Source organism: Syngnathus acus, chromosome 9 (assembly GCF_901709675.1).
Source record: "Syngnathus acus chromosome 9, fSynAcu1.2, whole genome shotgun sequence".
Taxonomy (NCBI): Eukaryota; Metazoa; Chordata; class Actinopteri; order Syngnathiformes; family Syngnathidae; genus Syngnathus; species Syngnathus acus.
This window is the reverse complement of record NC_051094.1, coordinates 11,399,427-11,417,099: the sequence shown is the minus strand read 5'-3', so window position 1 is coordinate 11,417,099 and position 17,673 is coordinate 11,399,427. Positions and strand designations below refer to the sequence as shown.

Genomic DNA, 17,673 nt, shown 5'->3' with positions numbered 1-17,673 from the left:
TCAGGCGAGGATGAATGCAAAAAAAAAGAAAAGTACATCACCAATCATGTGCCCCCCCCCCCATCACTCTCTATTTTATAACCATTGTGAAGGCAAATGCAGGCTGGAAGTATAGCATTTCGCTCTGTTGCTTTTTCAACAGTAAGTAGCTTTGTGCTCTTGCTGAGGTTAAAAAAATAGTACTGCTTAATCCAGCCAATGCAAACACTTATATGGTCCCCATGCAGTACAATATCATCCACCATGTGCAGCTGATAACTTCCCTCTTAGCCTCAATCCCTAACTTTCCAGACCTCTGAAATTGATGTGTTTATTTAGCGTGTCCAAGTCAAAGTAGACCAGTAATAGCCTTGTCACAGGGGCCAAGATAGAAGTCCATTGCTTCACCATCTATGCAGAATAAATGGTTTCCATTCATGGAGATTTGGCCCATCTAAATATAATTAGGCAAGCGTGAACAATGATCTCCATGAAGCGCAGAGTACTAATTAAAACAGTTCAGCAATACAGCATTTCAAACATGACAATAAAAATAACAAGAGGATGGATTGCACACTGTGCCAATGATTCCAAGGATATCAGCTATTCTAATAGAATCATATCCTGGCAGGGAGAACGACCATAAAAATAAACACAAGTCATACATCAATCAAACCCCCTCCGGTTGAATCTATCAAGTTCAAAGCAAAATGATTTTAGCTGAGAGCAAGATAGTTTTAAATATTGAATAGGTATCTACAAATTGTATTTAGCATTCTGGTCACAATTCAACTTTAGATTTTTTTTTTTAATTCAAAGTGGGATCTTATATAAAATTACATGGCAGCATTTTAATGACTAAGTATCTCCATTCAATTGCTGCCAACCGTTTAACCATGTTTAAAGAAGATCAGACTAATAACAAAAAGGTTGTGTGATTCAAAGAGACTAGTCTCCCGAGAGTTGCATTGATTCTTAAATGAATGCAAGCCTGGAGAAAAATGGATTTCTTCCTGAAGATGTGACTTTATATCTTTTCTTTAAATCCCCGCAGCACTGTGTGCATTTGATTACACTCCGAGAAGGAGGAAATCTTTGCATCTTCATAAAATATTCATCAGCATGGATGGGTGAGGCTTGGCTGCGTGGATGGTGATGGTGGAAATGTTTGGAAGTTCAAGCGGATGCTGAGAGAATTTGGTGTCTGTTGTGCGTAGCATATTGCAAACTGTAAGTAGGACAGGTAGTTAATGCTAAAGCTGCTTTAAATCATCTGACACACTTTTTGAAGATCATTTTTATAGTTTTGCCTCATCTTTAATAAATGGTATGGTGCATACAGTAAATGAGCTGATCAAGTGATTTAGTGTTGTGACTCAGCCACAGACAAAGGTTGCTTCTGTTACAGCATCTTTCATCCATTTTGCACTGACAACAGATTGATTTAAGATACGATTGTGATTTAATTAGTACTGGGTCTTTTATTATCCACTTGGCAGTCTCTTCTCTATTTTGCCCGTGTAAGATTGGTATGCGTTATTATCTGCTTGCTTCTACATACATGTGGTCAGAGAGTTCATTATAAATTCATCACGCTCTGGTTTGCCGTTCTAGACTCCTCTCTGTCTCATTCTTTAACTTCTGAAACATGTACAAATAAACACATCAATATATGAGTATAGTACTGATTAGTGATCTGATAACAAAATTATGACTGTAATGGCAACCCTCCTTTGCCACTTTGTCTGGAGGGAAGAAGAGGCCCGTGCTCGACAAACTGTGAATAATCAAAAAGTAACAGTAAGGACCAAAATATTCAAACTTAGTTATGGTGAGCCCCCTCCATACACTTGAACGTTCTCTTACTTGAGTGAGTGTGTGTGTGTGTTGCAATGCCTTTATTTTTTACGGGCAGTGTTTGTGTCTTATAAGGAGTCATTACACATAAACTAAAAACAACTTGCTGTCATCAAAGCAAACGTTTCATTGGTTTGAAATTACACAACTATGTTTAATAAAGCAAAACATCAATTTACTGTTATGGATTGTTTTGTTGTTGTTGGTTTGAGATGCACAATGTCTTCTTGCATTGTGGAATTATGCAAATGGTTGTCTAATTCAATGTCATAAATTTGATTACGAGCCAACAATATCAAATCGTTGACCTTTTATACTTTATTGTAAAAGGGTCAACACCAACCAAGGTGGTCTGCATATCAATGCAAAGCATTCATGTCAATAACAGCTCCCAAAAAAAGGGTTATATGAAAGTGAGTGTATTCATTGAGAGAATGAATATGGAAGGATTTCTGCTAAGTGGCATGCAGGGTTATGACATCAGATTTCCAAGCTTGGTGGAGGCAAAAAATAGTGTTGGGAAGTAGTAACGCACACAACACACACAGATTGAAGAGTAATACTCCTTGCTTGGTATCTTCAAAAGTGACTGGATGACAAACATGTCTGTCAGCGCAGTGCCAATATAGTTTAGAGCCTCTCGTGATGGGGCACACACCCAATGACAGAAGCAGGTCATTTCCGTTCCCTGGCATCATAAATCCACCGTCTGGCCCCTGTCCGGCTGCTGATGCTGCAGAACACCACACACAGTGGACCTGTCGGAGCACCATGAGCTACTGCACTGTCCCTGTGGCGCAAAGACACACATACACATTCTCTCTCACACACGCACGCACACACAGACATGCGCTCATCGAAACAGCACTTTTGAACAAAGAATTTCCTTTGGCCAACATATTGTCCTATCTTTTGTTTTATAGCATCTCTGGTGTATTTGCTTCCGTTGGTCTTTCCATGAATGACCTATTTTGTCGTTAAAGTCTTTACAGAGGGTCTTTCCCATGATTCTTGGCAAGAAAGAGAACAAAGCTGCCATCCTGTGGCTCACCTGTCCTCCATGCGCAATGTGACATCCCATATTCCTGCTCGCTGTAAAAGCTCCATTTAATATACAGCAGCATAGTAGAACACAGTGAGAGCGCATCATCTGGGGTACAACCGATATCACATGTAATGTATTCATATTTGCTCAAGGTTAAAACAACGAATATTTCTCTTGGCGTCACATCACTTTGGCACAGCGTTTCGACACGAATGCCAATACATGACAACTCCACTCACTAATACAAAGGAAATAAAGGATGAATGATACGCAAGTTGGCATTTTTATAACCTTCCACTGCACTTGTGCCACTTGTGTTCCTCTCCTTTAAAGACAGAAATGCAAATAGGTCTTTGAGCGTCATTCCCATTTTGCTCTATCATGCAATGTCAATTTTTAAATTGTGATTTGAAGCCACCTTTCTAAGAAGAAGAATATAGAACTCCTCCATTTAGAATGAAAAGGTATTAGTGTTTGCCTGCATTAGGCCAGGGATCAAAATATGTGCTTTAGGGAAGCCATGACCGCATTCAGGAAGCCATGTCTAGGGTTGAGCGGAATGCTAAATGCCATACATCCTCAAGGTTATCTCTGAAGACAGAGCCCTTTTGGAATCAGCCCCTGCTTTCTTTTTCCTGAATGCATGCATCAAGTCAGCTGAACGGAAAAGATGAAGGTGACTCCTGGAATGAGTCAAAAGCTTGTGCTGTGTGCACTCTGTCGGCGGTTGTATAGCAGAATACACCTTGCTGTGTCTACAACCAATGGTTGAGATTTGGTGGGTTTGCTCCAGCCAAGATGTGCCTGGACTGGGATTGAACAGGGGTACAGTCAGCCAGAGGCTAATACAGTACATACAGTAGCTTGAAATGAGAAAAGTGTCATTTCTATCCCCAAGTCCCTGAATATTGAAATCAGGTCATCAGTGCAGCAGAGGCCAATTGTCACCCTCATATATCATGGCTGCCCCTGCACCCAAGGTCTCATTACACTATACATGGTCAATAAGCCATTAGCATGCAGCACACAATGTGCAATGTTCACACAAAGACAATGTATCTACACTAAGCGGAAGTGTTTTTGACCAACAATGTCTCAAGCATCTTATCATAATTTGCCTTATAGAGAAAGACATTGATAAATATTTAATTGAGGTTTGTTTTGTTTTGTTTTTTTTTGTACGAGCAGGGAGAGAAGGGGAAGCTTGAATAAGAATCGTCATGTTTCCAGCACCCGTTTACCAGTATGATATTCATTTGGTGGAAGCTGTGCTGCATAAACAAACAACACCCAAGGCTACTAGCGGCTGGTTAAACAACCAGAGGCTGTTTTCGCTTTTCTCCTTCACATCACATTGTGAATTCTGTGTACTGTTGGACCACAACACTCACTGCTACGTTTATTGAACAAATAGTGAAAATTTAAAGTTATATTATTTATACCTCACTCACAAGTGTGTTTATTTGTACATGTCAAACATCATGCAAGTGTGAGACTGTAATTGTCTTAGTAATGATTTAATGGCGTTCACTTCACTTCCTCCATGAGTCACAATGATATAAACGCCCCTTTGTTTGTCTGCATCCTACATTTCTTCTGCCATTACTGTGCAATAAAGTGAAGGCATCAACATTCTTCTAACAAACCAAAGGCAGATTGAGGCCCCTGGCTGCCAGAGCTGTAACAAATGGGCCAAATCATTGTCACAAGCCATGTTTCTTTCTACTTTAACGTGGTTACATGACTGTGTGGAGACATTTATGGACTGTCTGAACCAGTGCTGGCAGATTAAAACTAAATCAAGCCAAACCATTTTAAACCACTTCAGTGACAACTCATCCAGCCCATAGTACATTTAAGAACAAACATTTTATTAACAATAAAACAACATTGTTTATTTTATTTTTCCAGCTCTGATTCAATATGTTTTCCTCAACATTTTCCCCCCCTGAGCCAAGTACCTTCTTCCTGCTTGTGAAAATGGGGTTTGTATTGATGAGTCGGGCCCAGTATTGATTTCCCATCATTCCTGGTGTGGACATTTTCTGGTCTATTATACTACAGTCGCAGCATATTCCCACAGCAGCCGTAAAGTGGATATATGGACAACCTGACCTTGGCAATATGGAGATAATGAAATATCCTTAATGACCCTTCCTGAAAGATTTTACAGGCTCGACTATGGACTGCCAACCTATGTACAATAATAGTTAGCAGAAGAGTATTTTAGAGGCCTGACTAAATGTAGAGCTCGCAAGACATAACGGGAGGACTATTAACTTGTCTATCTTACGAGGTAAATGTAACCTATAGTATATTTAAGGACACACAGTTTTACAAAGAATCGTCAGGAATGAAAAATGACTCTAGAAGATATGAAAATATACTCACCCCTATTAAAATACCAGATTTTTGTGGTAGAAATTTTATTTCACCGTTTTAAATAATTTCAAAAGCAGCAAATGTGAAATTAAATCACTGGAGAGTATAAATCAAAATTGAAATCATCGATATTTTATTTTATTACAGCAAGCAGTTTTGGGGGTGTCTGCATGAAACATCTTGGCTTGGAAAAATGTGTGGAGACTACTCTAAATCTGCAAAATTGTGAAAGGATCATATTGGTTCACAACCAGATTTTTCAATGGGGTAATACATCCAATTAATCAAAAGACAACCAAACAGTAAGAACTCAAAATTAAATGTACAGCAATGCTGGAAAAAGTAAGAGTACATTCTTGCTGTAAGGTAGTTTGCTAACCACTCTTGCACCTTGCTGTGTCCGTTTTTTTCTGGAGAAGCTTTTCTTTCATTATTTGGGCACCACCTTTAAGCCTTTGTTGTGATGAATGATGAAATTCTCAAAGAGGATTTTTTCTGTTGGTTGTCCAAAGCTCTGCCCTTTTCTTCACCACAGAATAGAATGCCTTTATTGTCATTGTACAGCAAGAACGTATGCATCGAAATTGGGAGCGATGCTCTATTGGTGTTTTGTTGGCGGGATTGGGGGTGTGAAACATACAGTGGGATAGTATAGAATAGACAATAGGCATATGTAAGAAGGCCAGTATAGAATGCAACTTTGTCACTTTACTCATGAATCACTCAAGTCATGCAGGATTTTCTGCTACAAGCAATGGATCAAGATGTAATTACAATGGACACCAAGCGGTGCCAGCATTTAGAGGTATATACATGGGAATTACAATATGTTTATGTATAGTATGTAGCAAGGCTGGTTGATAAGTCAGTATCAATATGTATCATAATAGACTCGTGATTGATATCAATCCGAAATTGAGTGTTCAATTAAAAAAAAAAAAAATCAGGAAGAAAACCGTTACGACATTCGCATGCTTTAGAGAGAGGCTACAATTAGATTTGTGACACAATCAAAAGCGTGAAAGGAGACATTTTGAGCACAAATATTTTTCTTAGCACAGCTGAGTCACCAAATGCCCACTCAGAAGCCACCTAACCAATAAAGTGCGGGCATGCACACACACGTGAAGTGTTGCTGAACTTTCTTCAAATAAATGACCACGCCTTAATTTATTCACCTTTGGTTGCCATATTTTCTTCCACTTTAAAACAATTCCTCGAAAATATTCACTAGTTTACCATATGGATTTGACTTAAAGTAAAAGAAAGGAAAAAGTTGATTCTCTGATGTGTACTACAGAAGGTGTTTCGGTGTCAGAGTTGCTGAGGTGTCAGTAATTGAAAAAAGGAGATCATTATTCCCATGTCATGCTGACAGTTGTTTCGGGGCTCAGCGCCAATACCAGACGATAATCATACCCGCAGCAAGGCAGCAATGAACTTGCCCTACCACTCTACTGTCTTCACAACACTTTCATCATTCCTCACTTCAAACACAAAAGCAGCTGTCTCCTTTGATGCCATTGTCAAAAAATTGAGTTTTGTGCGGTTGTATTTAAACTCCACCCCTCAGCTGAAACCTTGACAAAGCCGTGCAAGAGACAGTTTGAACATGAAAAGAGCAGCTGTGTTGTCTGACACATGTCTTGTATGTGACTCCATCAGGACAGAACACAGCCTCTGCCCAGCTGAGCTCACCATCTTCATGTATATAAGATCGAGAGAAATAATGAATTTTACCCCAGTGGGATAAACTCGGGGGGACTGAACTGTGAACTGTGAGCTGTGAGGTCCCTGTTTTTTGGGCTATCATTCATTTTGATTAAATTGTGACATTGGTTTCTCAGCGACTGCATTATTGTCAGTATATTGTAAATTTGTTACTTTTTTAAATAAACAACCAAAGAAATATAAAAAAAGAAAACAAAATAGGGTTGCGGGTGGAACAGTCAGTGTATGTAGGAACAATTGTCAGGTGCCCGTTAGTATACAATGCAAACATCTATGACCATGATTTATTATTGGGAATGAGAATCCCATGTCTATTCCGTATGAGAAAACCTCAGCACAAGAAGAACCAAAGAATTTTCCAGTCAGCTAAACAGAACCTGGTTGCAGAAGCATCTGGTTGAGCTTGTCGGAGGCATCAGACGCAGTTGCTGCATAATGACTATAATCACAGCAGATAAGCAACTAGTGCATGGTAAGGAAGGCGGAGATTAAATGGTGAAAGGAACAGAAAGAGAGAAAAAGTAATTGAATCTTTTGGAGAGGCGTTTAGATGAAATCCATTGGCTATGTGGGAGATGCTTTTCAGTGAATGACATTTAGATTACAGAGGTGCCTTGTTCGCCATCACGGTCAATACCTCCTACTTTACAATGGCACTACTCACAGTCTTAGCAACACATACTCTCTGCACAGATCCCGGAGTGTGGATATTCTCGGGGGTTAGGTGGGAATAACTAGTGGTGTATTATTGCTAAAATATACAGCAAGTCGTGCTGCGGATACGCAATAGCACAACCAATGGACTTATCCGAAATGGACCGCTGCTACCTCAGTATGATGAGTTCCTGAAATTACATATATAGATATAAATATTTCACATCTTTAATTTGTGTTTAATTTGCATACCATCATTAAACAATAAAAGTGAAGAACAATGGCATATCCACTAACTGTCATGCATACTGTTGTTTTGTTGCAAATTTTGGCTAAAAATATTAATAGGATTCATTTGGGCAGCGCTAACTTCCTAAATAAAATTAAAAATAAGATCTGGCCTTAAAATCTGCAGCAAAATGTGAAATTTAGAGGGAGTCAAGAAAAATGTATTTTCCCTGCATTTCTTGTGTCCCTTCAGGTTTTATGTTCTGCTGCATCTATATTGCACATTGTGTTAAGTGTCTTAGGTAAGTAATATGGGAGATGAGCTAGACCTTGTGAGAGAAAACTTATAGTTGCATTCTTAACAAGGAAATGTGGAGGTAGTGATTTTTACAAATTTATTCATATCACCGTATCACACACACTGTGCCAGTTGTGTTTGTCAGAAAATGCTTCTTATTTTGCATTCTATTATTAAATTAGTTGTATTCTTGAACAAGAAATCGACCAATTATCCTAAAAGCTAAATTAATTCTCCTTATGGTCAACATTCAATGAATTGTTGAACCTACAGCAACTTAATGACCCCACAGGCATACGGCTTTCCGCCATCACAGCTGCTGTATTGACACAGACCAGCATATCCTTAATGTTCGAGGAATCACATATCGCCATGGTGACACCCTTCAAATGTATCACAGATTAATGATATATCACAGTGAGAGATCTACAAAAACCATTAGTAAGCCTGACACCCTGACGTCAGATTTTAAAAAATTTCCAAGTAATCTTTTTGATTTATGAAAGGGTGTCCAGGTTCATCGGGAGTGATTCCAGATTTATCACATCCTGGTTAGAATTATTAATGATTTTCAATTTGTAAATCTGATGCTGCCGTGTTCAGAGGAGCTGCACGGAATCACCAAAGGCCGATATCTGAGTCTGAGATTTGCTCCCCAAGCGTGATTACTTTATCAAAATATTGCAATCTTATATTTCACTTAGTTTCCACTCTTGCAGAGCCGTCCACGCCACCTTCATTTCTCCCACCTCACGTACGACTGCCACACACATTCATCAAAAACTGCTTCTAAACACCAGAGCGGCCACGGCTAATCTTCTGAAGTTACACATTGCACTATTAGTTCCAAGTTCCTGACACATGCACTTTTAAGGACCTACTGTGTCAACATGTCAAATGAGTGTGGCCCGCAGACGGCTGTACATTGCAATCTTTCTCAACGTTGATGAGCAGCACAGCAAAGATCATCATCACTTTCCAAAGATAGCCGAGAACTGTTGAGCTTTGCTTCAAATGTCACGTCGGTGCATCTATGCCATAGCCCGACTGTGCGTGTTCATAGCGCAATCAGTTCTGTGTGAGCACGCCTTTGTGTGGCATATGCCCACTCAGACATGAATAAGAATGGCATTTTGCAAGTAAGCACGATGAACATGTACGACGTGTATGGCCTTGACACCTTTTGCTGAAATGAGCTTTTTTGCAGCAGCCATCAGAACAAAGCCCCTGATGCGCCCAATAAAACTATAAAGAACTTCTTACATGCTGGCTGCCGTGCAGCAATTACTTTAAATGCTCTTCTCTATAAATAATCACTGGATGAAAATGTGGCCAACCTTTTGTGGCTGTTGCTGTTCACATGTTTACTTCTCGATGGTACATCTCACTTTGATGGGAATCAATAGATGTGTGAAAGTGCTTGATAACCCTCTCCAGTCCTTGTCCTGCTCGCAGATAAATACATCTCTTCCATGCCACATCCATGATTCATTGCTGATCGTGCCAAAATAAATGTGTTAGGAATAGCATCTCTTTACTTATTCAAAAGACTCATTGTTTCCCCTTCCCTGAACGCCACCGGCATTGGAGGGATTTTACTACTCCAGGGTTATGTTAAATAACATGGTGGATAAGAAGTTTTAGAAATGATGTGTGGTATTCACAAGGAAGCCTGATATATTCCTTCATTTATGTATATTAATTTAGGAAATATAGTTGATGATACTGATGATGGTTAGGCTTGGTTAACGAATGGAAAGTAAGAAAACCAACAACAGCCAAATCCATAGAACAGAAGTGTAATAAAAAGTGGTGGGTGGGGGGTTTATATTTTGTATTTTTAGTATTTCTTGGCTCTGCACAGCAACAATTTGAGGATGCCAGCCTTCTAGCAAGCTGTTTGCTAACAAATAGCCACACACACAAGCACATATTCTCCCTTTTAATCAGTTTTGTATGGATTGAAGAAACTTGATTTTACGTCTTAATTAGAGGACCGGATATTGTGACTTCCCGACAGAATAAGGTTAACGGTTTCCTGGTTTACTCTGGTCACATGCTCCCATGGGCCAAAGCGACACCAGACTTATGTAATCACAAATCTAATTTTGATTGCAGGTAGAAATGTAACAAAAAAAGGTCTAATAAGCAAAGCATGGTATAAGGCATTTGCTGTCCTTCTGGATTTTTTTTTTTTTTTGCAGCATGTATTTGTGCTCTTATCTGCTTTCTTCGCCTTATTAACCAAGAAAGCAACACCCAGAAAAAACCACTAACATTGAAAGAAACATTGAATGAGACAGATGTCTGAGTCCTAAAACATATGTGTGATATTTTATTAAGCTACTATAACCTTAAGAAGAGTTAGAATATTAACACTGCCTTTAAATAGGTGTTGTTTTCTTCTAACAGTCTTTGTCAAAAGGAGCTGCAAGATGGACACACAGTTGTTGGATGACTTGCTCTGTGGTTGGAGGGACAAGACAGGAGAAAGTATTAGGACTTTATTAGTGTCAGACAAGCAATGATAGTAATGAATTTCAGCAGTTTGGGAGGACTCTGCACCAGTCTTGATATTCATGCAGTCAAGAGCTGTGCGTGCTGATTGCGACACACAGTGTACAACACACTCAGCGTAAGCCATCTTTTAAATGATTCCTAATAAAAAAAATCATGTCCCTGTCAATTTTGTAAATGGTGGAAATGCAATCCCTAAGACACCAATTTATTGCCAAGTTATATTTTGTTATAAGGCTGTGAGGCAATAGAGCCTGATCATTTTGTCCATGTACAATAAATGACCTTTTATTGAGAATGTCAATAGAAGGATCTGGTTACCTATGTTGAGTGAGGGGGAGGACCTTAATTGCTCCCAGTGAGTGCAGTCTGAGGACTTGATTAGACCTTGAACCACTTCTCATGTTTTTCATTTGTGTGGTGACGACCTTCCTCCTGACTCAAATCAGCCCGGGCTCATTCCACGTCTAGCGCTCTCTGGAGATTCATGCCCCAGCGAGTCCGACTGCTTCAAGAGCTGACTTCATTCTGGTAACTCTTACTCTTAAAATGCCTGTTAGCTCTATGAATAGCAGATATCCCATTACATTTTCACTGGAGGATTTTTTCAAATTATTATTATGAGTTGCAAGTTGAGGAAACATGAGCATTTAAATGTCAGTCTACTGGTCCATATGAAAATGGAAAACATCAAAATTAATGAGCAAATCATGTAAATGACAATATAAATAATATAGCTGTATTTGTAAAATTAAGGTATGTGAAGATGCAAAATCATGACAGAGATGCTGGATTTTACAGGCGTTTGTCTTTTTTTGTTTGTTTGCTTTATTAGATCAAGCGGCTGCGACAAAATAAAAAGAGAAGACCATGGAAATCACAATTACAGCACCCCACTGACCCACCTGCCATTAGCAAGATGAATTAGCTCGATCCATGCTTGTGACAACAGCTACAGAAGGGAAAATGATCCTGGTGCCACAAAGACTTGGACTCCCAGACAGCACCAGAAAGCAGACAGGGGCCAATAGACCCCAGGGAAATGGAGAAAGACATGAATAAGATAAACACCTTCACTAAGGCTGCAATTGTGTAATGATGACATAGCTCGCATGCTATAAAATGAAAAAGAGCAGCGCAACACAGTGCATTGACCGCACATTCTATTTCTGAGGCACAAATTAATGTAAAGAAAAGCGTAATATTTTAGATGAGTTTATATATATATATATATATATATATATGTCTCTGCAATGGAGGGTGCCAAAAACCACACTCCATTTTCCCTTTTTCAACGAGTGCATTGGCTCCCTGTCTTCCAAAGTTTCCCACCATTTAATTCAGTTCAATAATAAATTACAAAGTTCTGATAGTGTGCTCACACATCCGCTGAATATGACTGGAATGCCTGTACTGTAAATACACATGCACATGACTTTCGAATCCTAATGTAATGATCCCTCTGGGTGGCTTGTTTAAGGTGAGACAAAACAATATGAAGGTGCTAGCTAAGGTTGTAGACAAATACTACTATATGTCCTCCATAGGACTGATCTGTATTTGTTCGGCTCTGAATCATAGGTGGCCCAAAGCTGTCTTGATAAATAGCTTCTCCAAGCAAGTATGGTGTATGCTCTCTGACACTATAGGTCACATAACCTTGTTGTCAGGACTAAGACTAATGCAATGTGAAGTGTCAAGTTATTATACTGAAACTAGACTGTGGAGTGCAACCTGAGCCACTGTGGTGATAGCAAGTGGGAGAACAAGCCAAGGTGAATGTAAAAAGGTCATAAAAGGGGGAGATACAGAGCAAATGAGAGGGTAGCAATGGAAAATCCTCAGTACTAAGTGGCGCTTGTTGGAGGGGGAGAAGCACCATGGGTCTTGGTGGCTGGCGTAAATCATAATTGGCTGCTAGTGCATGCACAGCACAATGCTGACTTTATCGTCACACATCACTCCAGGCAGGCAATGTGTGTGTTTATTTCAGGAAAACTAAATAATGCAGTAATAATCCTCCTCGCCCTGTCTCACGAGCAAATGTCTGTGCACCTGTCAAGAATCTGCAGTGCGCTGTCTATTGAGAGAGTTGCAAGAAGAAAACATGGTATTATTACAGCTCTCTGTACTGTAAATTGTCTGCAGATGGCAAAAACAAGGCGCAGCTGTTAATACAGTGTGAAACACAAAATATGAAATATAAATACGTAGCCAGGGACTGAGAACAAACTGCACTAATCTAATGACTTCTCATTACACTTAGCAAGCGTATACTAACACCGCACTAGATGGAAAAGCCGCAAAAGCCTTGTCTAGATTATTTTGTTGTTTCTGGAGAATACCCAAGTCATCTGAGAGATTACAGATTTGGATCAACACCCACACCTCCACACACTTTATTTCTCACATCTGTTTGAAACCCCTCACAAATGCGACCGAAATATGATGCAATTATATGTTTTGCATTTAAGTATTCACAGCCACTTGAGTGTAATACAGTGTAACACAGGGCTCTGAACTATGCACAAGAAGCAATAAATCAAATCATGAAAAATACACATTATAATAATTTAATAAGCATTCGAATACTGTACACTAAATGATATTGTTCTCTAATTTAATCGACACTTGCTTAGTGCGTATTGCTAATGTAATTCTACATTTTTATATTTAATGGTGCATGCTTTTCCGAATGCATTTTACTTACTTATATTGTCATCTTTAATGAACCTATGAGACTTCCCTAATAGGTATAATCTCAGAAAATTTATTGTTTTTGTCTAAATGGTTGTGGGGCTAATGTTGCTGAGTACAGTGCTTAAAATCCAATGCTTGAAGTTGAGGAAGTAAATCTATCTATTTGAAAAAATATATTGTGCTAATAGATTCTAATGTAAACGGCCAAGAAGAGCAGTAATGGCCCTTAAACTCCAAATGCTTTCATAATCATTTTCGTCTATGAACATGCATATGCACTGTTATTAGAAATCAGCATTCAGCTCGTGCTTAGCAGTTTAGTTTTATGTAGACAAAAAGAAGAGCAGTAGCAAACTACAGTATAAAGACAAAATGTAAAGGGTATTTCCTTATTATATACCACAATTAATCAATGAAACTCCTTAGTTGGCACCTCCTGAGCTCCATCCACGTGTCGTGGATGTTATCATATGTCATTCATAAATATGACAACAGCTCACATCAAATCATCTGAATCACTGTAGAAATTGAACACATTATTTTAATTATTACCATGAGTATTTTTTTTTAATTCCCCCAACTGGCCGCGGCACATTGAACACATAAGTATGTGCTGAGTCTGATGTGCCAGTTGTTCTGAAGTACTTCATTGCAAGCTGTTCTTATTTATGACACAAATGTCAGACAGCTGAACAACTCTTTCTTACTATATGGGGTGGGGGGTGGGGGTCCTAGTCACGTAACATCATAAACCAATGACCTACAACAGCAAAGATTTGATTTTCACAGAAAGGTGTTCAACAAAATTCTGCACTGGTTGAATGGACAAATATGCTCTCTTGGGAAACTGTCTGTACATTGCACCTAAATTAGACTCAAACTGTTACATCTCACTTGTCTCCTTCCTGCCCATCGACAATTGGCCTAAGACCAAAGAAAATATTTTATGTGTGAGTGTGAAGTCTATTGAAAAAAATGATGGTGTTAAGTATCCAAGAGGGTTGAGCTGGGCATAATCACAGAGTGAACGAGAGAAAATGAGAATAAATGGACGTCGCTTTCAATGTGAAATTGGTACCCGATGATTCATTAACTCTCCGGCGACCATAACTAGACTTCACGAAATTGCACTAATGTCATTACTGACCAGGTTACATCCTGAACTTCTATCCTGTACTTTGGATTGCTTCGCAAGATAGGTTCCTATTATTTATTATTGCACTGTCTTTATTTTTTACAGGCAGTTCATGTGTCTTATAATGAGGCATGACACATTAAAAAAAATGCATGCTGTCATCAAAGCAAAAGTTTTATTTGTTTTAAATTACACAACTACCACAAGGAAGACTTTTCAGTCCAGGGCGTCGTTGTTAGAAAGCAACACTAAACATTTTTATTACATTTGAATCACTTCCACAAATCATTTGTCATGACTTCTCAGTTTCAGAATCACATACAATAGAAAAAAGAGAAAAGAAGTTTGAACCCTGTTGAACAGAGCTGGAAATATACAGTTCTGAATACTGAAACTTTCTATGCATTACAGTCTTAAGAGTGATCTTTTTTTATTTGTTTTTTGGGTATGATTTAGTAATAAGATGATCAACATTCAAAATGTTTTTTTTTTAAGTATTTACAACAGTTTTACTGTTAATTTAGCGCAATTTTATCGCACTCCCTTCATAAAAGCCACAGACCAACAATGCACTCGCTCTTCTATTTTTCATGGTATTAGTTTTCAGATTCACTTTTTTGTCATTTTAAGCTGCAATATAGCAACAGAGTTTTATTAAAAGATTAAAATATACATTACATTACATAGAGAATGAGGACGTTTAGTGTTGCAAGATGTTATCAAAACAAGTAATAGAATAAAAAATAAGTAGGACAAAAAATATGGTCATGATGTTTAGAGGTAGTGTGTGAGCACTCTAAGCTACAGGAATGGTGGACTTTGTTGGTATGAATTGTAATGAGGCAATAAAGCTGTGTATTGATTGTTGGGAAGTTGAAGTACTCTCAAGTTATGTTTTGTACAAGTTTGTGTGTCACTGGGCCTTGCGAGTTATGATCAACTGTGGGGGACTTTCACAAGCAGTACAAAATGTTTACATATGTACATACCAAACGTCACGTGATAAAATATGGGAATGTGTCATGTTGTGGTAACACAATCAATTACACTTCTTTATATTCCAGAGATGAATTATCATTGGCTTGTACTTATGTATACAGTTGTAAATTAAATTTTGGACGTAACCACAAAGCTGCAATTGAGCTGTCAACAGTAGCATGGTTACTGTCACATTAACGGCCGTTTTAATCCATTTATTAGAAGAAAACAAAGAAAAAAAAGTATTTTCAAAATAGGATTAAAAGAGTAATCACATACATTTGACATTTTAAATGCCATGTAAATACCCATCCTGCATTTTTAATACAGAGGATAAATTGAACGTTTGACGAATATCAGAGGCTGTTGGATATCTGCGCATGCAGTTTGTGCGCTCACCCTTCAACAAACGTGATTTACAAAGAAAACACTGAGACAATCATGAAAAGTTGACTCTTCATGAGAAAGATCCTTACATGTGGCATGTAGTTGTGGGAGATTACACCAAAAAAATAAAACATAAAAAACCCAAATGTGGCATAAAAATGTTTCAGAGGTCCTCTGCAGTTGTGCAGCCAGTTCAGAGTCCTTGCCCATCTTGAGGCTTAAATGCTTGGAGTGTGGATCAATTGGAGGTATCCGAGTGCACACTGCTGGGTCCCTCTGTCGCAGATATTACTGAAGACGGAGTTGTTGCATCTTGCCACCCCCCATTAGTCTGAGACACAAACAGGGGAAGAGTGAAATGACTATCGCATTCTCTGCAATATGATTACATGACAGTTTTAATCCTGAAATGGAACCAAACTCTTGCACTAGAAACACTTAACATCCCACGAGTCCTTAACCGGCATCTGATCTGTGTTTTAGGGGAAGATATTGATCAATCTCTCTCTTTCTCACTCTATCTCTCTCTCACTCAGGGCTGGTATCACAAAAGGTAGATTTCAGCCTACACTGTATGTAGACGTGCGTGGAAGCTGGAATAAGGTAAAATTCCATGCAAGCATAGAAAGGAGACTTAAATTCCACCCATATATTGCATGCATAATAAAATGAGATTGACTGGTGAGCGGTCCAGGGTGTTTTCTCTTCAACTTGTCCTCATTAGACTTGCAGGAGAAGTAGAGCTTGTCCTAAGCTTGTCCCAAATGACTTTGGGCGCTAGGCAGGGTAGACACAGTATACACGTATATGATAAAACTTTAGTAGATCAATAAAATGTACATCAACAGAATTGCTTAGATTGTTTTTCCTTGTCATGTCACCTTTGCATTAGAGATTGCTACCATGGGCTACACTTTAAATGTTCCGTAGGTCAATGATGTAACTGGCAAATTCCAACCTTACTTACTTGAACTACCAAATTCGCTTCCTCTTCTGAGAAAGAGTCATATTGTTTTGCACGAGCTTTTGAGCTGTCAAATCAGCAAAGAGACAAATTTGTGTTGCTTCCCAACCAACGGGAGAGATGCTTCAAATCAGTGTCTAAGCAGAGTTCAGCAGCGTCCGGCAGCTTGTCGCTACATATTCTCCTGCCAGTCAGGAGGAGGGAGGGCTCGGCCTGGCTGAGGTGGGGAGAGCTGAGTGGAAGTGACAAGGCAGGGCCCCGCCAAGAGAGCCAGTCTTAGCCAGCCTGACTTTGCTTCGCTCTAGGCATGACCTAGCCTTTACTGGATCCATCTACGTCACCATCAACAACGCTAAAGGTTAGTCTATGCTAATATGTCCACAAAGCACTTTCTGGATGGAAACAGATGCAGTGCAACAATGACTTATTCAAGAATATTTTTGATTAATTCTCAATTTTCCATTGTATTTCATTTAGATTCTTTTTGTATATCATTTATTTGTGGGGGAGAAGGTGAGGATGACTCAGTAGTGCCCATTGCTATTTTCGTCAGGATTTTGCAAAGCTCCAGTGAGCCACTAGGCACAGGTCTACAGTGCACATGGAAGTGAGAAACCTTGTGAGAAAGTGAAAAACACTTGATCTAGCTGGGGGCTGACATGTCGGAAAAGCTTAGAGTAATAAGGCTTCAGCCGAGACAAAATGACACCGGAAGCTGCCGGTACAGACGATAGTATTTTCTCGCACAGAGACTGTCAACTATTTTCCACACATGTATATTATGACTCAAATACATCTTGCGTATTAAATAATATGAT

General features: G+C 39.0%; 1 protein-coding gene across 9 annotated transcripts in view; it reads right to left on the bottom strand.

Annotated features, from left to right (window-relative positions):
* Positions 1 to 14,682: 14,682 nt before the first annotated feature.
* Positions 14,683 to 17,673, bottom strand: part of pbx3b (pre-B-cell leukemia homeobox 3b) — a 55,558-nt gene continuing 52,567 nt past the window's right edge. For all 9 annotated transcript variants that reach the window (XM_037258303.1, XM_037258307.1, XM_037258310.1 and 6 more), the window contains one exon: positions 14,683 to 16,222. In XM_037258303.1, coding sequence (XP_037114198.1) covers positions 16,130 to 16,222 — 93 coding nt within the window. In that variant the 3' untranslated portion in view covers positions 14,683 to 16,129. The remainder of the gene's footprint in view (positions 16,223 to 17,673) is intronic.